General features: G+C 35.0%; 1 protein-coding gene and 1 long non-coding RNA gene across 3 annotated transcripts; both read left to right on the top strand.

The window, feature by feature from the left end:
- The first annotated feature begins 651 nt into the window (after positions 1-651).
- Positions 652-3,747, top strand: LOC131530612 (uncharacterized). Of its 2 annotated transcripts, none has more exons than XR_009268438.1 (5): positions 652-751; positions 1,698-1,825; positions 2,533-2,637; positions 2,789-2,923; positions 3,175-3,747. It is a non-coding gene; the product is annotated as an uncharacterized LOC131530612 (long non-coding RNA). The 2 variants fall into 2 exon arrangements; XR_009268439.1 differs by lacking the exon at positions 652-751 and adding an exon at positions 1,523-1,617.
- Positions 3,748-10,213: 6,466 nt separating this feature from the next.
- Positions 10,214-25,140, top strand: LOC131530976 (uncharacterized). Its single transcript, XM_058761530.1, has 13 exons — positions 10,214-10,221; positions 12,307-12,449; positions 16,455-16,778; positions 18,094-18,423; positions 18,741-18,863; positions 19,613-19,912; positions 20,184-20,492; positions 20,798-21,112; positions 21,584-21,898; positions 22,289-22,594; positions 23,254-23,559; positions 23,945-23,998; positions 24,458-25,140. The coding sequence occupies exons 1-13, from the start codon at positions 10,214-10,216 to the stop codon at positions 24,538-24,540; spliced, it is 2,916 nt and encodes a 971-aa protein (XP_058617513.1). The 3' UTR covers positions 24,541-25,140.
- Positions 25,141-26,226: the final 1,086 nt, after the last annotated feature.

Raw genomic sequence — 26,226 nt, 5'->3', positions numbered from 1 at the left:
TTCATCAGCTTCATCATGTTCAAGTTGATGCATAAACCCAGAAAACCACAGAATTCTCTCCTAACATTAGTGTAAGATGACCATTTGGTTATTTCTTTAGGAACATTGAAGGGAGGTTTTTGTGTGACATCTTATTAAGAAATTAAAAATAACATTTTTATGAACTACATTTCTAAAATTGCACAATGACTGAAGTAAGAGTAATACAGCATTAATTCTCTCTCTCACTTTCGGCTGTCCCTGATTGGGGTGCCACAGCTTATTGTATTTATTTGACACAGGTTGCCCTTTACAACGCAACCCCAAAACTAGGAGTTGGACACACACACACACACACACACACACACACACACACACACACACACATATGGGGAAATTATTTAATTTAGTTTAATTTAATTTAATTTAGTGTCTCCAATTGAAGAGTTCAGATGCAAAAGCCTCTAAGTGCCATCTGAAATTTTCATCTAAAATGAGCATTTTTATCAGGCTCCTATGTGTAGGTTACAACAAGTCCTCCAACTCATACAACCGTAAAGGTCGTTTGTCACTATCCTCAAATACGACCCATACGAGCGTTCCCTAGATTAGCACCCCTACCGGCAACAGGAGATGCTACAGATACTTTCGCCTAAATGCATTGTGGGTTTCTTTAAAATGCTTGCTTTTTGCGTTTTAAACTCTCCCGGCTATTCGAAGTGTTTTATTGCTAAAAATATATGGATTTTAGATAACTTCAAGACACGTACAGGTAGAGTTTCCACCCGTCTCGTAAAGTAACGTTAGTCGATCGTCCCGTATTTATGAATGAAATTATGTCGTGTTTCAAATCTATACTGTACTGTTTGTCCCATTATTTCAACATGTTTGACGTTCAGATCATTCAAGTGGACCCTGCCAGCATAAAGTTAGTTTTCATTGTGATATTTGTTTGAAATTAGCCTGTGGTTGAAAAGTGATCATGTAAAAGTCCACACATTTACCATGTTTTTACCATAGTTACATAGTTTTAATGTGGTATTTGTAGTTAAAACACGGTATCCACAACACTTACCTTGTTTCACCACAGTAACTGTGTTTTTACTGTGTACTATTTAAATCACAAAAACACAACATTTACCATGTTTTTACCACAGTAACATAGTTTTAATGTGGTATCTGTAGTTAAAACACGGTATCCACAACACTTACCTTGTTTTACCACAGTAACTGTGTTTTTACTGTGTACTATTTGCAGTTAAAGCACAAAAACACAACATTTACCATGTTTTTACCACAGTAACATAGTTTTAATGTGGTATTTGTAGTTAATCACATAACTTACCATGCCTTTAATACTTTTATGTAAAAAAAAATGTAATTCAATATTATTTGTCTTGCAGCTTCTTCAGATCACATACATCTCCATCTCCTACAACAACCTTTAGTGTCCAGCAGCTGTTTATCAACAGCTCTCTCTCTCTCTGTCAGCTTTTCCTTGCCTATTTTTCTGAACTGTTATTCATAATTAATTTACACATTTTTGCTCTCTTCCTTTCTCTTTTTCATCATGGCATATTTTCAAAGCTCAGAATCGAATTTTGATCGGTTATGTCAAAAAGCTGCTAATATTAACAGGTAACTAGTACTGGAAGCTCCCAGTGCTGAACCTGAAGAAGCTGCCAAAGGTTCAACATTTTCTGTTTTCTTTGTTTCAGCTAAAAAGGAAGACCAAAGGAAGGCCTGTCGAACTCTTGTCTTGTCTTGTTTGTGGAGAGGGATGAATCTGGCCATCTTGTGTGTTTATGGAGAAGACCAAAAGCTGCAAAGGCAAACATTTCCAATGGTACGTCTGTGCTGGTCTTAACCCTTTGACTGAACTTTACGGCAGTTACATTTTGCACAGCATTTGATGTTTCTTAAACTTTGGTTTACATATCCCACGGCCCCATCAGGAAGAGCCCTCAACAAAGTCTTACGCTGTCCGTGTTTTTATTGAACACATCTGTCTAAGCAAGAGTCTGGAAATGCTAGTTTAAATTGTCACGTGACAAATCAGATCTTCAATTAATTTGGCCAAATCAGATCACTATATATACTATAATGAGAACTGCTGTATTTTATCATCCACACCAACAAATGATAACATTCAGTTTATTATTATACATGCTGCAGTTAAGTTGTTGTCTGCCACTTTAAATGCTCAAGCTCTTTAAAGTCAGGTGAATTCTGATTGGCTGTCTTTATTGTTCATCAGCTGGAAAATTAATATCCAATTATATTGTTCCTCTGTCTTTTTAAATGTTAAAAAAAAAATGAAAATAGATTCTGATGATATTGTTACTCTGTCATTAAATGTTAAATAGCTGCGGTATAGACTCATGTTTAAAATAATTCATATTAATATAGCTTGATACAGCTTTTTCTAAAAAAAAAAAAAAACACTTTTTCGTTAAACTTAAACACACAATTCTGCCTCTCTTTGCCTATTTCTCTTCATCTTAGTCCTTTACTCCCTCACTCACTCACACATTATTTTTGCTCTGTTGTAAGGTAAAAACAGAGAGTTCGCATGATGGCCTTTTTCAGTTTTGTCAACTGAACGGCTACTAGTGAGGGTCAGCGAGTTCTTGTCATGATGAGCCCTCGCCAGATAAGGTTTGTAGAAAACTGTAATCAATATTTATTCATCAAATCCTCTGACCTGAATCTTTTGGGGAATGAACTTAAATATATGTGTCTTAATTTATATGTTTAACCAACAGCATTAATTAAACATGGGGTCAATAGATATTTTCTTGTTTTACAGCCAAAATGGAAGACCAAAAACACAAAGAAAATCAATCACAGCAAGCCAGTCAAAGCAGTCCTGTTGGGAATGAACATGGTCTTCTTGTGCCCAAACAGAGAAGACGGAGAACTGAAAATCTGCACATTTCCATTGGTATGTATGTATTCAAGAAATACAGTCAAATGTAGTACAGCATTTGATGTTGATCTCTCAAAGGAGTCTTCAAGTCAGCAGTTATCATTTTTCACATACACATCTTTTTTTCATAGCTCCTAGAATGAGCAAATCAGCTGTGCATCATCTCTGGAATTTGGGAAGGAAATGACCGAATATGCTGCACCTATTCACCAAAACTATTTCTCTGGAGTTATCATTGACTTATTGTTTTGTCTGTTTGTTTGAAGGAGGATGAAGCCAGTTGATGAAGATATCAATTCAGTGGCCACCAAGTACTGCACTGCTGCCTGAACCCATCAGATATCTGCTGTGAAGACTGCATTCAAGAACAGCTCTACTGCGACAGCTCAGATGTTACGGCACATAAAAGAAACTTACCAACTGAACAACTGCAAGATAGTGATAGCCCATAGTGATAGCCCATACCTCCAACAACATTCAACAGGAATCAATGGAAAGTCCAGTGCAACAATTATAAATTGTCTGTACCTTGTCTTACTGAATGACACATTGGCGTAATACTGTAATAGAACAATAAATTAATTATGAATAACAGTTAAAATAGGCAAGGAAAAGCTGACAGAGAGAGAGAGAGAGAGTGGGCTGTTGATAAACAGCTGCTGGACACTAAAGGTTGTTGTAGGAGATGGAGATGTATGTGATCTGAAGAAACTGAAAGACAAAAAAATATTGAATTACATTTTTTTTTACATAAAAGTATTAAAGGCATGGCAAGTTATGTGATTAACTACAAATACCACATTAAAACTACGTTACTGTGGTAAAAACATGGTAAATGTTGTGTTATTGTGCTTTAACTACAAAGTACACAGTAAAAACACAGTTACAGTGGTAAAACAAGGTAATTGTGGATACCATGTTTTAACTACAAATACCACATTAAAACTACATTACTGTGGTAAAAATATGGTAAATGTTGTGTTACTCTGCTTTAACTACAAATAGTAACATTACACAGTAAAAACACAGTTTTCAAAGTATGTTAAGTGTTGTGTACTGTGCTTTAACTACAAAGAGTACACAATAAACACAGTAATTATAGTAAAATCATGGTTAGTGTTGTGCTTTTCAAATAGTGTGCAGTAAAAACATTGTTAAATTTACATAGCAGACTATTTTAACCAAAGCTACTGTGGTAAAACCATGGTAAGTATTGTGTTTACTGTGTTTTAACTACAAATACCACAGTAAAACGACAGTTACTATGGTAAAAAGTGATGTGGCCACTGGGCATTTAACAGCACTGTGATTACATTAGTTCAGAGGCATTCACAACTGATTTGTAAAGAAAACGTCAAACTGCACTTGCTTACACATTAATTGCAGACAATCAGAAAGGTACCTTAATCATCCATCACAAGGACTAAAACCTAAGAATATAGTTCTGATGTGCAGAACAAGATTGTTGAGCTTCACAAAACAGAAAGTTGCTGTAAGACAAAAGCTAAAGCATTGAACATCCACATTTCCATCATTAGGGCAATAATTAAGAGGTTCCAATCAACTAAAGATGTTAAAAATCTGCCTGGAAGAGGACGTGTGTCTATATCGTCCAAATGCACGGTGAGGAGGAGAGTTTGAGTGGCCAAAGACTCTCCAAGGATCACAGCTGGAGAATTGTAGAGATTAGTTGAGTCTTGGGGTCAGAAAGCCTAAAAATAAAAAAAAATCAAACAGCCCCTACATCACCGCATATTTTTCAGGAGGGTTTCAAGAAAAATTTCAAGAATAATTTTTTGAATGAAAGATCAAAAGGATAAACAATGCAGATTTATTTTCACAGCCACCTGTCTGTGAAATACAGGCTAAAGTCTCAAAATCTAATTATGAGATAACATTTCAACCATTAATTTCACTATGGTTTCAATCATTGGCATGATCTTACTCAGTCAGTATTAAAGATATCAAGGTTACATTTTCAAAGAATGTTCTTTACCTTATGAAGGATGATTTTATGAAGAAAATAGTAAATCACCAAAAAATGACTTTAGCTGGGTTTTCACAGGCAGGGTATATATATATAATTTATACATTCCCCTCCAAAAGTATTGGGACAGTGAGGCCAATTTTTTTATTTTTGCTGTAGACTGAAAATATTCGGGTTTGACATCAAAAGATGAATATCAGACAAGAGATTTACATGCCGGCTGTCATGAATCCGGTCTATGAACTTCCGTTCACTCACCACCAGAGGTCACTCGCTCATCACATGGACTCTTGCACTACACTACTGTTGCACTTCACCAGACTACATTTCCCATCATCCATTGCACTGACTACACACACAGCTGATTGCACTGATCACAGGCTCACACCTGAGAACTATCGCACAATCACACACTCTATATAAACCATGGACTTCCGTTCACAGTTTGCCGAGTATTGATCTGAGTATAGCTCTCTTCAAGTGCTAGCTGCCTTACCGTGTTTCTTGTTCAGTTTCAGTATTGTTCTGCGTTTATCACTCCCCTAGTGTTAGCTGCGATACAGAACCCGTTTCTTGTGTTCTAGTCTGTGTTCCATGTATTTACTCCTGTCTCACCGTTCGGACTCTGTTTATGCCTCGCCTGGACTATTGCCCTTGTACCTGGATTATCTCTCTGCCTTACCCTGTTGGATATTGTTCGCCAATCGTCAACCCACGATTACTCTGTGTCTTGCCCATGCCATACCTGTTTGCCGTTGTTTGACCCTGCCTGTGTTATGACCACGTCCCTGTCTAATAAAAGCCTGCAAATGGATCCGCATGTCTCACGTCTCGTTGGCTCCATTACACCGGAAAATCAATTAGAGCCATATTGCACACACATTGGCCATAGCCATTTCAACCGTTTGGAATGTTCTGAAGAAGAAAGAAGCCACTGATGTACTAAGTAACAGATATCTAATGGGTAGACCAAGGAAAACAACTACAGCTGATGACAGAAACATTGTGAGAGCTTTCAGGAAAGACCCTAAAACAACTCTAAGTGAGATCCACAACAACCTCCAGAGGGCAGGAGTGAAGGTATCATAATCTACTGTTCGCAGAAGACATGATCACAAGTACAGAGGCTACACCAGAAGATGCAAACCACTCATTAGCAAGAAGAATAGGAAGGCCAGGCTGGAATTTGCCAAAAAGTACAGAGATGAGCCTCAAAAATTCTGGAACAAAGTTTTATGGGCTGATGAGACAAAGATTAACCTTTACCAAAGTGATGGAAAGGCTAAAGTTTGGAGAAAGAAAGGATCTGCTCATGATTCCAAACATACAAGCTCATCTGTGGAACACAGTGGAGGTAATGTCATGGCTTGGGATTGCATGGCTTCTTCTGGAACGGGCTCATTAATCTTCATTGATGATGTAACACATGATGGCAGCAGCAAAATGAACTCCACAGTCTCAGATCCTTCATCATGCAGCAAGATAATGACCCAAAACACACTGCCAAAACAACAAAGGAGTTCATCAGGGGCAAGCAGTGGAAGGTTTTAGATTGAGTCAAGTCAATCTCCAGACTTAAACCCTATAGAGCATGCCTTTTACCTGCTAAAGAGGAGACTGAAGGGGGTAACCCCCCAAAACAAACAACAACTGAAAGAGGTTGCGCTGAAAGCCTGGAAAAGCATCACAATAGGTCACAGGCTTGATGCAGTTATTGAAAGCAAAGGATTTGCAACTAAATATTAAGTCTTTTTCACTTTAATCGATGTTAATTCTATCTGTTCCAATACTTTTGCTCACATGAAAAATGGGTGGGTTCAAACAAAAGGTGATATCTTCTAAGTTGTGTGTCAGAGATGTAAATACCTGGAAATAAAAGCCGACACGTAAATCTCTTGTCTGATATTAGTCTTTTGATGTCAAACCCAAATGTTTTCAGTCTTCAGCAAAAATAAAGGAATTGGCCTCACTGTCCCAATACTTTTGGAGGGGAGTGTATATATTTCAAATTACCAAACTAAGGGAGCAATATTACTTAGTTTTTGAATATAAAAAAATGTGTTCTACTGTCTGGGGTCCGCCATCAAGAGTTTACTTTTCACTTTTTTCCCTATGGTATTGAAAATGGGGGAAGAAGGTCCAAACCTTTGTCGATTTTTATTTTTTTTTCACTTCTGTCGAGTTTGCATCCTTCCATGCACTTTCTAGTTAATGGGCTTTTGGTCACTGACTTGCAGAAAGTTTATTGCGGGAGTTAGTGTTAGGGGCTACTCGAATACAGGGGGCGCCAACACTGATCTTGCATGCACCTCGGCAAATGTGCAGTTGCCCCCTGCATGCTATAGGTCAGCACAAACGTCTTTCATTGTTGCGTTTAGGAGGGGGATCCACCAAAATGAGGCGCCAGATCAGATTTCGGAGGTGCCGGATCCGGATCCGGCTTGTTCTGGCACAAATTAAGCCCTAGGCATACCTGATGAAAGAATTATGGGAACTGGTAATTTTTCACTTAAAACTCTGCTACATAATGGAGGAAATCATAATAGAATATATGTTGCATTGATAAGGTACTTAAGTAGAGCTGTTTAATAGGATTTAGGAAAGGAAATTTACTTCTTTTTATTTCTTTTGTGCTTTATTTATTTATTTATTGTATATAAATGGGTCATTCCATGAAATCGGTACCTTTTGTGTCCCTAACAAATAATGAAACATAGATTTAATATAATAACGAATAAATTTGCTATTAAAAAACATAACGATACTATGTATTCTTTCACCAATATTACATCAAAAAAATTAAATTAAATATTATTTTAAATCATTTAAATAGCATTTATGCTGATAAGGGTAAGGTTTTTGGCCTGTCCCTCACTGTGATTTTTCTTTTAATTTGCAAAATGAAGGAAAAATTATATAAAAATCACATTTGCATATTGTTTTAAATATAATCTCATTGTTAAGCAATGCTTTTGGCACAAGTATGGATTTTTTTTCTATAAAATGTAAATCTTTTTATTGGTGTCCTGATTTCATGTCAATCCTGTTACCCTCATCAAAAAACGCTTGTAAAATAATGTACAATCAAGTGAAATCACTTCTAAGAGGTTAAACAACCTCTCAACCAGAATTCCAACACTTAAAACACAAACATGTTTCTCTCTCACTTCTATAATGTTTTATTTTTGATGATTTATGAGGATTGACTGAGGGGGGGCCATCATGCAGTGTCAATACTGTTACCATTTTTAAAATGTAAATTTCAACAATTATTTATTGCATTCAATATAATCAATATCTGCAAGTAAAATTCTTTCAAAGTGTACAACATATGCTTTTGTGAACTTGACTATTAGCTAGAAATTAGCTAATTAGTTTGAAATTGTCAAACCTGTTACTGTCATCCCTGTTACCTTTCAGGGTAACAGGTTTTGACATTTGGGTAACAGGAATGACATAGATTAAGTGTCACCCTGTTTTTAAAGACTGTCTGTGTAAAATGCAAACATTTTTAAGGGTCACCCAATAATTTTAAGCTATTGCATATCATTCCATGGCATATGAGCATGAGTTACATTTTAGTTAGTATTATTGGTATTGTTATTATTACTGTTGTTGTTAATGACAAGGATAATCTCAATAAAACTCTTTATTTTTTCCCCATAACTCATTGTCAATAATGCATCCATGTAAATTGAATTACTAACAAGAGCTGCAAGGTGACTGCAGACCTTCATCCCAGTCTTGCAATGTTCAAGAAAGTCAAGATCTTGGTCTGGTTTCAGATGATCAAAGAAAGACCAAGGTCTGATCATCTTCCTTGCCTAATAATTGAACCAGATCAGTATATCTGAAGTTCTGTGAGGGGACACAGACAAACATTATCTAATTACAATACCCATAAAACATTAGATTTACATTAGATGCTAAGTAAGTGCAAAACAATATAATGCAATTTAAAATTGTAAAACTGCACAGTATTAAGTAAATATGTGCAGTGTGCTGAAGAATGTGTGTCCTGTCATCCCTATTACTCTGGTCAGTCCTGTGAATATAACGTCATTAATTTCATAAAAATTGTAAAAAATAAATAAAAAAATATATATATTTGATACAGGCCTCCCAGGTTTTTCCATTGTAACTTTAACTATATTTTATTTTGGACAAAGCCCTTTTTTTAATGTCTCTCTTGTACAAATATATATATTTTTCTTAACTGACAGGTGGTCACCCTCCAAAATTAGGATGCTCTTGGTCATCTGAATGACAAATATAACTTTTTTTTTTTAAAAATCCAAAATTTGAAACAATCCCAGTGAAAAGAGAAACTAAAATGCTGCTCATATATGTGAACACATAGTTATAATTAAACTATAGTTTGTAGTGACGCTTGTGTCTGTAACAGGGTTGACAAAAATACCAAAACATAGAAACATAATCATAAAATAATAAATTACATTGCCTGAGATGGCACAATAAAATTTCTTGTCATTTTAAGGTGTCTTCATTTCATGGATATTTAAAAAATGCTGATTAAACATTTAATTTTTAAATTTTTTCCATTTGGAAAAGGCACCGATTTCGTGGAATGACCCAAATATATTCTTCCTTACATCAAGGGTCCACACTCCAGCCCAGGTGGTGGGAATGCACCTATCACTTGTTTGCCAACCGCCATAAAAACTCAATAGAAGAAGAAGAGAAAAAGGAAGAGGAAGAAGAAGAAGAAGATTTACCTCTGTGGTTATCTCTGTTTAGTTTCTCAATTTCTAATGCCTATAGTAGACCTTCAGATTTTGGAAGAAATTAATAAAAAAAAAAGGTTATGTTTCTAAAATAAGACGGCAAAAAAAAAAAAAGATGGATCAAAAGATCCTGTTTCAGGAAATACAGCAGTTTCTATATTTTCCTCATTTTAAAATTAGAATTACGAAAAGGACAAGTAATCATTTATCAGTTTACTCAGCAGAAATGATAGCCATTCTGATGGCTCTTAATTGGGTCGAGGAAATACAGCCATTAAGAACAGTTATATGCTCAGACTCATATTCTGTTTTAATAAGTTTATTAAGCGGCAAGTCTAAATCTAGACAATACATATTGTATGATATTCTACAAAGCATGTTCAAAATTCAACAAAATATAGGTTAAGTATATAATTTTTATGGGTACCGGCACATGTTGGGATAGAGGGAAATGAGGAAGCTGATCAAATGGCCAAAAAGGCACTAAAACAAACCGAGATATAAACATATCAGTAAGTAAAGCAGAAATGAAAGGAATAATTAGAGGGGCTATTAAATGGCAAAAGATGTGGGATGGGGAGGTAAAGGGTCGTCATCTAGCCTATACAACATTCAAAAACAAGTTGGAAATGGAAGGGAAAACTTTGGAAGTAGGAAGGAGGACACAATAATATCTAGACTCCGTATTGGTCATACAGCTCTTAATCAATTACTATTTATTATTGGTAAACATGAATCAGGTAATTGCATTAAATGTGGTAGCCTAGAGACTGTGGAACATATCCTATTACACTGTGAAGCTGAAGCATATGAAAGAGAAAGAATGCGATTAATATAAGAATTAAGTTTATTTATTTTTTTTTTTAATATTGAAAATATAATAATTAAGACAATACTAAAGAATGCTCCAGCAAAGTATAAAATCTATGCAATTATAAGATATTTGAAAGCAATAGTTTTAATAAATAGAATTTAAAGGTTACTTAATGAAGTATATAGAATAATTGCATGCTTTTTAATACTTTTGGTTAAAAGATTTTATTAAAGGGTTCTTTTTTTTAAAGGTATGTTGTCACCAATTTCCGTCATGCGCCACACACACACTCCATTCCAGTAGGTGGCGGAAATGCACCTTTTAAGTAGGTTTGCCAACCGCCATTAAAAAGAAAAGAAGAAGAAGAAAGAAAGAAAGAAGAAGAAAGAAGATTGACGCTTCCGTTATAAGCAAGAGGGTCTTTTTTTTTTAAACTTTTTTTTATTTTTATTGCATTTCAAACCATTACAATATTTGGAACTTAACAAGGGGCATACGGACATCATCATATGTAGATATAAGGGCTAAACAAACCAGCATAATAAAAAAAATATATAAAATAAAATAAAAAAACTTTTACAAATACCTTACAACATTTTCAAGAATGTTAAAAGTTTTAGAAGCCTTTGAATTCAAAGGTTTGGACACATTCTTACAAGAAGTGAAAAAAGATTTTACATCAGAAGAAAACATTCTAAAGTTAGGTTTACAATGAATAGTTCTGGCTTTATGAAGGTGAAATTTACCCAGAAGACAAAGCAGTAATACAGTATGTTCAAGATTGCTGTCTTTAGAATGAAAATCTGACAGGAAAATGATAGATTCAGTCATTTCTAGCATTTTGTTACAACAGAGAGAAATTAACACGGTAACTTCTGACCAAAAAGACTTGGAGAATGGGCAATGATAAAACAGATGTAGAATAGATTCTTCATCAGTATTACAAAATGAACACAATGAAGATATATTCTCAGAAAACCTGCTTAATAATAAATTAGAAGGGTAGTATCTGTGAACAATTTTGAAATGTAGTTCTTTAATTTTACATGGAATAAAAAATCTGAGGAAGAGTCCATAAGTTATTCAAATCAGAGTCCGGATAACAGATCCTCCATTTAGATTGTGCTTTAGAGGGGCATCCTGGAGTTGAAGAAAGGGCATTTCTGATAAAGACGTTATTGCATTTTTTATCTAATACATAAACTCCATTAAATGCAAGTGTAGGAAAATGGTTGATTACAGAGCCATAACATAAATGTGCTTTAAACAAGGTTTTTAAACTGGCAGGGATACTTTTAATCACTTCATTATAATCTCTCAGTGAGATTGTTGCATATTTTAAAGACACAAAATCAGGAAAAGAAAGAAGGTCTCCCTGAGCACTAAGTAAATCAGAGACAAAAAAAATATTTTGATTCACCCATTCAATGAAAAAAAGTGATTTGTTACCAGACAAAATATTTTCATTGTTCCAAATAATACATGTGTGCGGCGAGAAATTGTGTTTAAAAGCAATCTTCCAGGATTCTAGGGCTTGTTTATGGAAATGTGAGAGTTTAATAGGTAATTTACTACATTTAAAGTTACAGGACAATAAAAATTTAAGGCCACCACAACGTTTGACGATTAGATTAGGGATCCAAAACCAGGGTAACTCATTATTAGATAAACAATTCTTAATCCAGTTAATTTTGAAAGTCTGGCTAATGGTTTTAAAATCTAACGCGTTAAGGCCACCCTCCTTATAATTTCTAACCATAGAATTCCTTTGAACACATTCTGTCTTATTTTTCCAAATAAAGCGGAACAGCAGAGAGTTAATAGATTTGATAGTTTTTTGATCAACATAAAGGGAAAAAGCAGGATCTAAGCAAGAGGGTCTGGCTGCAGACCCAGGGGCGAGTGGAGCTCCACTCAAGAGCGGAAATGCGTCACCTCCACTAGCGACGCGTCCGTCATGTTGGTCCGGGCAAGACTGCCATAAAACTGATGAAGGTAAACGGAGCTGCGTTTTTTTCTGCATAAAAACACGATGATGTTTACATTTATCAGTCGATTTCAGTGATTTGTGATCTACATGGAATTAAAAATAACTGTCTCCAGTTATTTAGTTATGCTTGGAAAATGATTAATTTTCGTTAAAAATTGTGACAGCTCACACGCTTGTTGATTTGGCTATTTTTATGGTAACAATTCTAATACTTAGTATAACTGTGACACATGTAAAATAATCTAATGTACAAGTTTTTTCTTTTTGGAAACTGCTTTCTGTGTCTTCAACCCCAACATTTCAGCTTGTATTGTGCTTCAGTTCAGAACACATCATTCCCTTTGAAATACGGAATACAAATACATCTTTAAGTATTAATAATTGACCATCATTGATGAAATGGAATAAAATCAGTAAATACAAATAAAAAATTGACACACTGGTAGTCTGCTTTCTATATTTTCATAGCAGTCTATGTATACAGATATAAACTCCACAACAAACAATAAGAAATATAACTGATAATCTTTTATGGATCCAGTAAAAGTTACAGTGATAAAACATTATGCACTAATAATAAATATAGTAATATAGTAAACATATAGTAAAAGTGATATGTGATATTTAAAAAGTATAGTACAAATTGTAGTAAAGTGATAATAAAATAGTGAGTACAACAAGACAATAACATATAAGTGATATAATAATAGATTTATAATAGGTTTATAATAGATTTCAGTTCTTGCTTTCCCTGAGAATAGAGTGTTTTAGTTGTAATTCTCCACTGGTTCCCTCAAGATTTTCCTATGGGTTTTTATAATGGGTTTTTACAAATAATGAATAAAATATGGTCTGTGATAAACATAACTTGACAATACTTTTGCTCTACAATGCAAATTACACACACCCATGGTGAAAATGCAAATTTTCAAGCAGTTAACTAAACACAAACACAAACACAAATCTCTCTCTCTTTTTTTTTTTTAAGAACTGGTTTCACAACGATATTAAATATACAACAAAGAAGGAACACTCTTTGATTATGATGAATTCCTTTTTTATTGTAAAATACCAATTACTCAATTGTTATTGGTTCAATCTCTTCATGCACTCACATTTTATGGTTTTGTTGACTGAAATAAATATATAAATATATATATATATATATATATATATGAAAGCTTGTGAACTTTATAATATATTTATTTATTTGATTTTGATATATGTATACGTGTATGTATATATAGGGCCTATGGTTTTGTGTCTTTGTTTACAGCTTTTATACTTACCTCCCCCGGCAACTCCTATTTGTTGTAAATTATTTTTCAATCCTTTTCCTTTTTATTTTCCTCTTCTTTTTTGATGTTATTTCTTGATAATATATTGTATCGTATTGTTCTTTGAATAAAAATAAAATAGCCCAAAACCAGCACAATGGCATTTCGAGGTGGGTCCCCTGGTAAAAATCGCATTGCAGGGGCTAAATATCACGTTATTGGTTTCAGCAACATATTTTAAAGTAGCCCAATTCCGAGGGAAAAAATCAGTTGATAGATGACAATGTTCAGCTATATTCCTTTTCAGAATTTTCCAGGAACTTAGATTTTTGGGCTTCGTTAAAAAAATATAACATTGTATTTAAAAGAAGATGCTGGAATAGATTTTCTGTTGATATGATTTCGAACAAAGCGGTTATTGAATTTGTCCTCAACAATCAAAATCCTTCTACTGAAATAGAATTGTTAGGCCTATATATAGAAACAGGATTAGAGGTTTTCTATTCTTTCAATGGAGTTTTTATACCACTAGGAATGGCATTAAATGGATGGCATTGTACAACATTAATTGGAATGCTGCTTGGTCTCTTCCGCACAAATATTTATTAATAAACAAAATAAAAAAAGTCACATTTAAAATATTACATAGGTGCTACCCTTGTAATAGTGTATTTAATAAGTATATGCAAAATATTGGAGGAAAAAGGGACTTTCTGTTATAGAAGAGACCTTTTTTTGTGAATGTGTTTATGTAAAACATTTTTGGAATGAGTTATACCTCTCAGATAAAACAAATGTTAGAATATGTATCAACACTTTTGATATTATTTTCTTTTATTATAACTCTAACTCCTGTATTCAATATATTGTTAATCTTTGTATTATATACTTGGCAAATGTTTTATTCACAGGTGTACATTTTTGGGTAAGAACCCAGTACTGTCAATTTTTCTGGTTGACTATAATTCTTAAGTTTTGTCTTTAATGGGCATTAAAAAAAAAAAAAAACAAACAAAAAAAAAATTCAAAAGTCAAAAATTGCTTTCAATGTTTAACCTTGTATAATTTCCCCCCTTTGATTTATGTTATTTATTTGTTGTCTTTTAGTTTATTTATTTACTTATTTTACTTTCGATCTTGTATTATTTTTTGTATTTTGTCCTCTATTATTTTTGAGGTTGTTGTGGTTATGTGCTTGTTAAGTGTTTTGGCATCAATAATTTTTTTTTTTTTTTAAATTCCGAGGGAAAACAGCGGACTTGGCAACACTGAATGGAACGTATTTCCTGTTCAAGAGTGGAGCTCCACTCGCCCGTGGTCTGCAGCCAGACCCCTCTCGTTATAAGGGTCTTAGGCGTTTCGCTACAGTCATTAAGATTTGGAAACGTAAACTGCTTTTTCTTTAGAAGAAAATATATCGTTACGTGTATTAGTCAGTCCCAGTCAGTATAAACATCTCTGTTGGTCTTTAGCGGGTTTTCTTGACAGTCGTCGCTCTCAGTCGGGAGGGTGTGTTTCAGAAAAAAACAAAACAAAAAAAACAACCCACAACGACTTTTAATAATACCGAAGTCAGATATGAAGGAGATTTTCAAAATCTTTCAGTTTTTATTACTAATGCGCGGTAAGTGTGTGATTTATGTTATTAACAGTGTTCACATCCATCTGGATGAATTGGTGGAGTGCCCGATCGGACCGAGGGACATGTCCTCCTTCATTTTTTATAATTACTTGTTCCCTTGATTTTTTTTTTTTTTCAAGACACGTAGACTGCACAACCGGAGGCTGCAGTTTCAGGACCGCATTTCTAGGACCCTGTTTTTTTTTTTGTGACAGGGCCATCTAACCAGTTCTATTCCAACAGAGGAGACCTGGGGCCAGTTGCATAAACTTAGTCACTATGTTAAGTGTGTGACTGTTTCTTAAGAACTAGTTTCACCAACTAGCAATAGACAAGAGTTAATCAGTCTTACTTTTCATATTCATATCAGACCAATCTATTTGTTTGTAACTGAATTAAAAAAGTTATGACCAGTCTTGAAAGAAATAATTTGATAGCTAACTTTTTAAGACTAGTCTAAGCAGTTTATACTAGTCTTAGCCCCTGAATTAAGCATCAAACAAACAGATACAAAAACTAGGTCCATGGTAACCATGCATTTTTTAAATGTATCTTTCTGTCTTATTTTTAATGTAAGAGCTGGCGTGAACTTGAGTGTTTCAGGCAATGTCAACAATCTATTTAGCTGTGCAAAACAGTTCATTGTGCTGCTGGATGTGGTTGTATTCAAATGATTGTAAATGTATTAATAACATACTATTAAACAAACTAATTTGTAGCGCAATTATTTTACAGTTAAGTGGGTCACACATCAGACGTGAAGCACTGCGCTGCGGCTGAAGAACTGAAGTCTTGCACAGACACGACTTTCCAAGAAAACTGAATTTAAAAGCAGAATATATATATATATATATATATATATATAAACATGCATACAAATTTGGTTAAATATTTCAAGAGGGGTTTAGAAGTTGGTTAGGAGAGTAATGAAGTGTATGTATACAAGTAAACTACTACATAATTCCTTAAAATAATAATATACAGAATTGAATTGCAAGTGTTATAAAATAGTATGAGCTGCTAATACATACATACGTTCAGTTAAAACTGTTTACTAACATTATTAGCCATGTTTAATCTCTGAGAATCTCTTGTTTCTGTTTGTTCTGCAGGTGTGTTTGGTGCTGATGAAGATGAAGTGAAGCCAGTGTCAGTGATGGAGGGAGATTCTGTCACTCTAAACCCTGATCTCACTAAAATACAGGGATTTAATCAGATACTTTGGAGGTTTGGCAGTCAGGGCTCTACCATTGCTAGAATTGTTGAAAAGGTGATCTCAGATGAAGAAGAGGAGATATTCAGAGGCAGACTGCAGCTGGATCAGACTGGATCTCTGACCATCAAGAACATGAAAACCAAACACTCTGGTCGTTATAAAGCAGAGATCAGCCACAGCGCTGGGGCGTTGTTCACAATATTCATTGTTACCGTCTATGGTAAACATCATTTTTGGTCACATTTTATATTACATGTCTTTAGCTAATATTTGCTTATGTCAAAAAAACAAAAAAGTTAGAGACAGGTTTGGTGGTTAAGTTCAAGGGTGGGTTAAGGTGTAGGTGTAGGGTCAACAGTATTCTGATAATTATAGATGTAATTACAGAATAATTATAGATGTAATTACATGCAGGTATACAAATGCAGTGTAAAATGTATGTATGTATGTATGTACCAGGAGCACCTTAAAACCACAACAAATTCCTTGTGTGTTTGCGCACACCTGCGAATAAAGCTAATTATGATTCTGATTCTGATTCTGATTCTAAAAGCATGCATGTACGCAATAAGTGCATTATATCAAATTATTAATTTAAATGTTAGTACGTAGTAGTCAAAGACACTTAATATAAAGAGACCTGTTTTTTAAAAAATTGAAACACAAACGGTAATACTTTACTTTTAAGGTTCATTAGTTAACATTAACTACATTGCTTAACATGACCTAAGAATGACCAATGCTTCTACAGCATTTATTAATCTTAATGTTAATTTTAGCATTTACTAATGCATTATTAATATCAAAAATTGTGTTTGTTAACATTAGTTAATGCACTGTGAACTAACATGAACAATGAATGACTATTTTTATTAACTAACATTAACAACGATTAATAAATAGTTTAATAAATCTATTGTTCATTGTTTGTTCATGTTAATAAAACATAACTAATGTTAAGAAATGAGACCTTATTGTAAAGTGTTACCAACTAAACAGATTCAAAGTGCAACCAGCAAAAATGAGTTATAATGTATAGCTTTAAAACAGTCTTACAGAGCTGAACATTGTGCTCTGAACATCATCACAGCTGTGATTGGGCCATAAGTGATCACATGACTGATATTCAGAACAGCAGCATGACGAAGATTGTGATTTTGATTTTATACTGTAGATCTAGAAAGTAATTAATATCGACTGACTCATTTTGCGCGAAAATGTGTCCCAGTACTTTTAGTTTTATTCTGCCAGTAATAGTATTAGATCCAAAACAAGTCAAAGCAGAATCAATCATTGCATAGAAATAAGAAATTCTATTGAACACCGACAAGTGCAGTGATTCAAAGAGTGAAATGTTTCTGTGTTGTGATGTGAAATGAGACGCCTCATAGCCAGTCAAATTAGTCACCCATATCTAACCGTTGTCCATGTCAAACTGATTACTTTTATTAATTTGCATGTAAAACTTAAGATTGTAGTTATGTGAGTAATGGTGTTTAATATATTGAATTTAACTGTAAATCTGTTTCTTGTAGAGTCTCCGGCTGTTGTTGATCCTGCTAAAGGTGAAATGAAGATTGTGTCAGTGACGGAGGGAGATCCTGTCACCCTTCAGACTGATGTTACTGAACTACAGGGAGATGAGCTGATAGTGTGGAGGTCTGGAGACCTCATAGCTAAACATGATACAGAGGCCAAGAGCTCAAGATTATATGATACTGAAGAGAGATTCAGAGACAGACTGCAGCTGAATGATCAGACTGGATCTCTGATCATCACAAACACCAGAACCACAGACTCTGGACCTTATACAGTGAAGATCAGCAGCAGAAAACAGACTTCAGACAAGAGATTCACTGTCAGTGGTGAGGAACTCAAGTCTGATTGTAATGATTGTTTATCAGCTGTCTGTGAATGATTGTATTAGTTAAAACTGTTTCTGTCTTAGATTTCTGACACCTGTGAATATATCTGTAATAAATATTGATTATTGTCAGGCTTAACATTTAATTAGTTTAATCTTCATTGTTGTTTTAACGTTTATATGTAATTATCACAGTCATTAACATTAAGATCTACTTATCAAATACACATTTAGATTTTATAGTGCTGATGTTTCTAGTGCTTGATATATTTCAGACACACATTTACACTAATGTCTGTCTCTCTTTATCTGTTCCAGATTCAGGTCTGTCTCCATATGCTATAGCATGGATAGTTGTTGTTGTTCTGCTGGTGTCTGCAGCTGCTGTTGGTTTGATGTACTTATGTCGCCCCAGGACCACTAATCTACCAGGCCAAACGTGTAAGTAACTAACTCAGATCAGTCTGAAGAGCTGGACTGAGTTTGGTGGTTCTAGCTTGAAAGCTCTAGGAGTAGCGTTCAGAAATTGTAGTCTCGTAAGAATAATAATAAGCTTAAATAGCAGATCAGCATGTTTTCTCAAGCCAACCTAATTATTCACTGATCATCTTCCTGTTCACTAAAGCTCTGAAATGCAACATAAAAGGTATTTGAGCTACAAACATGAAAGAGGGAATTAGTGGACTGAATGTTTCATAGATGAACTCACACGTGTTTGAGTATGAAAAATAATATTTGAGAATTACAGCAAAGAGTTTCAGCAAACAAACACTTAAACTGCACATAAAGCTTCAGAAGACTTGCAGCACATGAACTCATTTTCTGTGTCTTTAATGTCATTTGTGGAGGCAACTTTGTGAATGCCGTTATAAGCTGTTATTACATGGAATAGAGCTGAATATTAGTATTTACCTGAAAGAACAGTTTAAAAACAAGTTTGTTTCTTTGACTAAAACCTGATTTTTCAGTGGAAAATATTTTATGAACCAGTTAATTCATGTTTAACACATGCGACATTATTGCAAATTGTTACAGATCTTTAGGTAAAAGTTCTCCAGAAGATGAAGTAATTATTAGAAACTCATATGAAGAATCACACAGTATCCTCTCAGTCCTTAAATAATACTGACATGTTCATTTTCAGACTCAATAATGATCTCCTCTTTTCTCTGTTTCTGTGCTGCTGTCAGGGTCAGTGCTGCCGGGAGATGATATCACTCTAAACCCTGAGACTGAAATACAGACCAGTGATGAGATACAGTGGCTGCACGGAGATGAAGAGACTCTCATAGCTGGAATCAGAAGAGATAACAGAGAGATGAACACATATTGGGGTCCTGATGAGATATTCACGTACAGACTGAAGCTGGACAAGACGACTGGATCACTGACCATCAAGCTCATCGATACTGAACATGCTGGACTTTATACTCTGAAGATCAGAAGAGGCAGAGAAACCTTACACAAAAGATTCATGGTTTCTATCGAAGGTGAGTCGCTCCAGTCAGTGTAATAATGATCACATTCTTCCTCATTCATTCATTTTGTTTTGAAGTGAATTCAGCTCAAAAGTGCTTAATGTTTCGACTCCCTTCAGAGTTTCTTCAGATCATTTCAGTCTACAGTGTGTTTCTGTCTTTGGTTATTATAAATCACTCCATTGGTCTATGTTGTCATATAACCACCTACTGTGACAAAAGTGCTTGATCTAACGTCATCTGTGTATTTTTGTCTTTCTATGCGCTGTTCTCACACATGAAGAGAGGAAGATAAGAGTGACGGAGGGAGATCCTGTCACTCTATACTCTGATACTGTAATACAGACAGATGATGAGATGCAGTGGCTGTTTGATGATGAAGAGCAGCAGACTGTCTTGGCTGAAATCAAGACCACAGAGGTGACTAAATATGATGGTCCTGATGAGAGATTCAGAGACAGACTGGAGCTGGGCGCGGAGACAGGATCACTGACCGTCACAAAGTACACAGCTGCACACTCTGGAGTCTACACTCTGAAGATCAGAAGAGGCACAGAAACCTCTTACAGAAGATTCTACATTTCTGTTGAACGTGAGTCACTCCAGTCAGTGTAATAATGATCACATTCTTCTTCATTCATTCATTTTTTCTGAAGTGAATTCAAACTGCTTCATGTTTAGAGGATAATGTCAGTGAGAGCTGTATTTAATGTTTTTATACCGAATTTCATTTTCAGCTCAAACTTTTCACACAGCAGCGTAAAGATCATCACTGATAAAACAGCATCTGCATGATCTGTGCAGAAATGTCAAACTCTGTTGTTCACATGAACACACACTTGATCTAATGACATCTGTGTGTTTCTATCTTTCTGTGCTCTGTTCTCACACATGAAGCGAGGGAGATAGAAGTGATGGAGGGAAAATCTGTCACTCTAAACCCTGCTACTGAAATAAACAAAGATGATGTGATACTGTGGCTGTTTAGTGATGAAGAGCAGCAGACTCTTATAGCTGAAATCAAAGGAGAGACCAAAGTCTTTACACGTGATGATGCTGCTGGTGGGAGATTCAGAGACAGACTGAAGTTGGACGAGACGACTGGATCTCTGACCATCAACAACACCAGAACCACAGACTCTGGAGCCTATAAACTACAGATCACATCCAGCAGAGGGGCTTCAGACCAGACATTTATTGTCACTATCAAAGGTGAGTAGCTGAAGTCAGTATAATAACGATCACAGATCTTCATCGGCAGTTATTCCCCATAATTCTGTTCTTCTGCAGGTAATTCAGCTCAAACTGCCTCATGTTCAGACCTCATTCAGAGTTTATTCTGTAGATCATTTCATTCAGTTTTGAAATCTCCCGCTGAACTACATTGTGAAACACTGTTCTGTTGCTGCCCCGAAAAATACTTCCTTAAGCTTTTATTTATATCAGCACTCTATAAAGTTCACTTGGATTTGAAGTTTTGTCTTTGATTCATCAAATCTGAAGCTGAGACAGTAATATAAAGTTTCTGTTTAAAAAATGGCAAACTGTCTTCATTTCAAACTGATAAAACAGCATCTGAATGATCGTGATGTAGTCATTTCAAACTCTGATATTTACATGAACACACCTGATCTAAAGACAGATTTGTCTTTGTTTTTCTCTGTTTCTGTGCTGCTGTGACAGATAAAGTGGAGAAGAAATTACTGAACGAGGGAGATTCTGTCACTCTAAACCCTGATACTGAAATACAGAGAGATGATCAGATCCTGTGGATGTTTGGAGCTCAAGACGATCTCATCGCTCAAATCAGAGGAGGGACTGTAGAGATATATGATGATGGTATTAATAAGATATTCAGAGACAGACTGAAGCTGGACAGGACGACTGGATCACTGACCATCACAGACATCTCAACTGAACACACTGGACTTTATAAACTATTGACCATCAGCAGCAGCAGAGGGATCTTGTTCAAGAAATTTAAGGTTTTAATACACTGTAAGTAATTTTCATTCAGTTTATTTTTAAATGCACAGTGTACAAGTGATGATGCAGTGAATGAACAGTTTTACACTGAACTGAATTTTAATAGACAAAGGTGCACATTATAGTGTGGGACTAATTTGACATTCATTTTGTACAGAGCTGGAAATTAATATACTAATTAGGATTATAAAGATTGAATGTGTATTAACACACGTATCATTTTGTTCTCAAATATATAGCTATTAATGTCACATAATTAGTACAGTGGCAGATCCTGGCACAGGCAATATAGGCAATCTTATTTTGCCTAAAGCACCAAATAAGCCAGAACAAACAAAAACATCCTTAATGAAACTTTACTAACTTGTTATCTCCTTATTTCTCTGTTTCTGTGACATGAAGTGGAGTATGTGTCAGTGACTGCAGGAGAGTCTGTCACTCTAAAGACTGGTCTTACTGGAGAACATACAGCTGATGAGATACAGTGGAGGTTTGGAGATGAAAACTCTCTCATAGCTGAAATCAAAGGAGGGACTGGAAAGACACATGTTGGTCCTGATGAGAGATTAAGAGACAGACTGATGCTGAACAACACGACTGGAGATCTGACCATCAAGAACTCTACAGCTGAACATGCTGGATGTTATAAACTGAAGATCCGCAGCAGTGAAGGGGACACAAGCAGGACATACATTGTTAATATCAGAGGTGAGTCGCTCCAGTCAATGTAATAATGATCACATTCTTCCTCATAGATTCAGATTTTTCTGCAGGTAATTCAGATCAAACTGCTTAATGTTCAAACTCCATTCAGAGTTTGTTCTGTAGATCATTTCATTCTTAAAAAATCTATTATTAATGATTAAAAATTAAAGTTGCTGCCTCACCTCAGTGAGTATTTCATTCAACTTTTATTTATATCAGCATTCTGTAAATAACGCAGAAATATATTTTAGATTCTTCTCCTCGGAAACACAGCAAACTGTCTTTGTTTTGAACTGATAAAACTGCATCTGAACGATGTTTCTGTAGTCATTTTGAACTCTATTGTTCTCTTGCACACTTGAGTTTTCCACGTTTTTTTTATTATTTAATAGTTATTTGAGTTAAGTGCTTATATAGTTCGACAATAAAACTGTATCAGTGTATGTAATGTTGCATCTTTATACCTTTTGGGGGCGATGTGTCTTATTTTGCCTGGAACACCAAATACACCAGAATCACTACTACGTGTACATGTATAACACACACACACACACACACACACACACACACACACACACACACACAAACATCCTGAATGAAACTTTACTGACTTGTTATAATCTCTTAATTTCTCTATTTCTATGTGCTGCTGTGACATGAAGTGAGGTATAAGACAGTGACTACGGGAGAGTCTGTCACTCTAAAGACTGGTCTTTATAATATACAGACAGATGATGAGATACAGTGGAGGTTTGGAGATGAAAACTATCTCATAGCTGAAATCAAAGAAGGGACCGTAGAGACATACAATGTTCCTGATGAGAGATTCAGAGACAGACCGGAGCTGAACGAGACGACTGGAGATCTGATCATCAGTAACTCTACAACTAAACATGCTGGATGTTATAAAGTGAAGATCCACAGCAGTGAAGGGGACACAAGCAGGACATACAGTGTTTTTATCAGAGGTGAGTCGCTCCAGACACTGTAATAATGATCACAGTTTTTCCTCATAGATTCAGATTTTTCTGCACATAATTCAGATCAAACTGCTTAATGTTCAAACTCCATTCAGAGTTTGTTCTTTAAAAATCTATTATTAAAGATTACTCATTGAGGTGAGGCAGCATCTTTAATCAATTTTATTTCATTCAGCTTTTATTTATATCAGCACTCTGTAACTGACGCAGAAATGTATATTATATTCTTCTCCTCAGAAACACAGCAAACTGTCTTTGTTTTGAACTGATAAAACCGCATCCGAATGATGTTTATAAAGTCATTTTGAACTCTATTGTTCTTATCCACACACTTTATACAGTAATGGATGTCTTTGTATTTCTCTGCTTCTAGGTGCTGCTGTCACAAATGAAGCGAGGAAGAAATCAGAGACGAAGGAGAAGAACGGTGAGAATCTGCTGTTTGTGCTGAATATCTTTAACTTTACAACAATATCATGATCTGAAGTGTGTGATTTGGCTTCATTCAGTTTATTTATTCAGATTTCAAACAAATGACTGTAAGTGAATTAAACCGCAGCTGTCCTGAGAGAAATGACCTTCTGATGAATCTTTTAATGCTACAAACATCCGAGATGTAGAAGTGTAAATGACCCAAGTTAACTTTTACATTTCAGATTGCATATTCTTGTAGATCCACGAGTTCACAAATATAATAAATGTTTATTTTCCAGAAAAGTGCTTAGATTGAATTCATCAAATGAGCAAAATGTGCTGCTGACAATCTGTTAAATGAGTTTGTACACTGTAAATGCTTCACTTTAGTTTTGATGTGTCGTATGAAGAAATCCAGATCAGTACATCATCTCTGTTTTTAATTCATCAGTGTCTCTGTATTTTCCTTCAGACTCCAGAGAGAACCGAGAGAATGAATCAGCGACTGTAGAGATACCGCTGTTGAATGGAGAGGATGTTGGATGGAGTGAATGAGGAGGAGGGGACGAGTTCACTTTAATAACATAAGACCCGCCCACAAGTGTCAATCATTCTGACATCATCAACATTTCAGTTCCAGCTACAACAACAAAACATTTTTAATTTGAAAGATGCTATGTGTTATTACTCTGACTCTGCCAACAAATCTAAAAATATATATTTTCAACTTTTATTTAGTTTGGCAATTTTTTTTTTACCATAAACAAACAAATGTATGGGCTCAATTCCTTCTTTCACATTTTCTGATCGAGGTTGACTCACTGCTCGTCTTTTTGTTTGACTGGAAATAAAAAATGTGTCAGGTTTTTGAAACTATATGAAAAATTAATTTCTATTGACTCTAAGTTCAGACAGCTCTCTTTCGTTGCTCTTATTATTATTATTATATTTTCCCCTTATTGTAAGCTATCTACCCCTTTATTTTGTTTTAATTTTCCTAATTGTATGTATAAAGTTATTCTTACTTAGTTATCCTCTTTTCTTTGATAATGTTCTCCTGAAAGTGTTTGTATATTTTCATCTTTTTTTATTATTATTATTTAACCCTTTACTGCATGCATTATGATGGACCTATAAAAAAATATATATATTTGACTCTTTTTCTTTTCTTGGAATGGCTTAACTTGAAGTGCTGTAAAAAAAAAAAAATGGGAAAAAAATATTATTATAAGGTACTTTATGATTTGTTGCCATACGGCAACAACGTACAACAGTGGATCTAACTTAGAATAAGTGTAAGTTTACTTATAGTTAATATTTTTCCTCAGAAATGTTTGTGGTGATTCAACTGGTGTTCTAATAAGCTTTAACACGGTACTTATAACCTTATACATACTTTCCAACAACTTCTGCTTTTATTTATTCCATTCTTTTTAGCTGAATGCTATATATTCTTTGAATTTCAATAAATTTTTCATGAATATTATTAAAATTTCAAATTTATACAGTTAAAACAAATCTTATACTGTATATGATGTATCATAAAACATTGACATAAAACCAAAAACACTGCAGTTCATGAAAATTCAACATTACGCAATCTTATGAGAGGAAGACTATGAACTTGAGGCTGAATTCAAATAGATTCAGTGACAAAAGAAAGTAGGTTTAACATGACAAAACATATAATTCATACACAAAATACATAACTTCATCTCTATATGCATAATTGAAAAAAAAAAAACGTATAAATCTTGTAATATAAAGAATAAACATGTCAGGGTGCGGGTGATAGAGGACTCAGATGCAGAGTAAGAGAAGGGAGAAACCTTTATTCTCACCACAAAACACAAAATAACATAAAGACGGGTTTGATCTTAGAAACATGGAAAACCGGGTGGATCTTCTTAAATTGTGGGGTTAATTTGAGCCGCACCGTCACCGGACTGAGCACCTTGGCAATCATAAACGGTCCAACAAATTTGGGTCCCAGTTTACGTGAGGGAAGTCTGAAGTTGATGTCCTTAGAAGACAACCAGACCTTCTGACCACACACGTAAAGTGGGGGCTTGGTACGGTGACGGTCCACCGACGCCTCCGAGTGAGGGCTTCTCTGGCGACCCTCCAAGTACGGAGGCATCTCTGAATAAACGCATGCGCGGAAGGAACAACGGCATCGGATTCTTGAGAGGGGAATAATGGTGGCTGGTAGCCTAAACAGCACTGGAAGGGAGATAAACC

The sequence above is a fragment of the Onychostoma macrolepis genome, chromosome 22 (genome assembly GCF_012432095.1).
Source record: "Onychostoma macrolepis isolate SWU-2019 chromosome 22, ASM1243209v1, whole genome shotgun sequence".
In the NCBI taxonomy this organism is placed as follows: Eukaryota; Metazoa; Chordata; class Actinopteri; order Cypriniformes; family Cyprinidae; genus Onychostoma; species Onychostoma macrolepis.
This window is presented reverse-complemented; position numbering and strand designations above follow the sequence as displayed.

Bases quoted from the DNA above. Each gene is read 5' to 3' on its own strand.
- LOC131530976 (XM_058761530.1), top strand. The intron at 16,779-18,093 runs GTAAACATCATT...TGTTTCTTGTAG, and splicing joins ATTCATTGTTACCGTCTATG to AGTCTCCGGCTGTTGTTGAT. The intron at 21,899-22,288 runs GTAAGTAATTTT...TGTGACATGAAG, and splicing joins ATTTAAGGTTTTAATACACT to TGGAGTATGTGTCAGTGACT.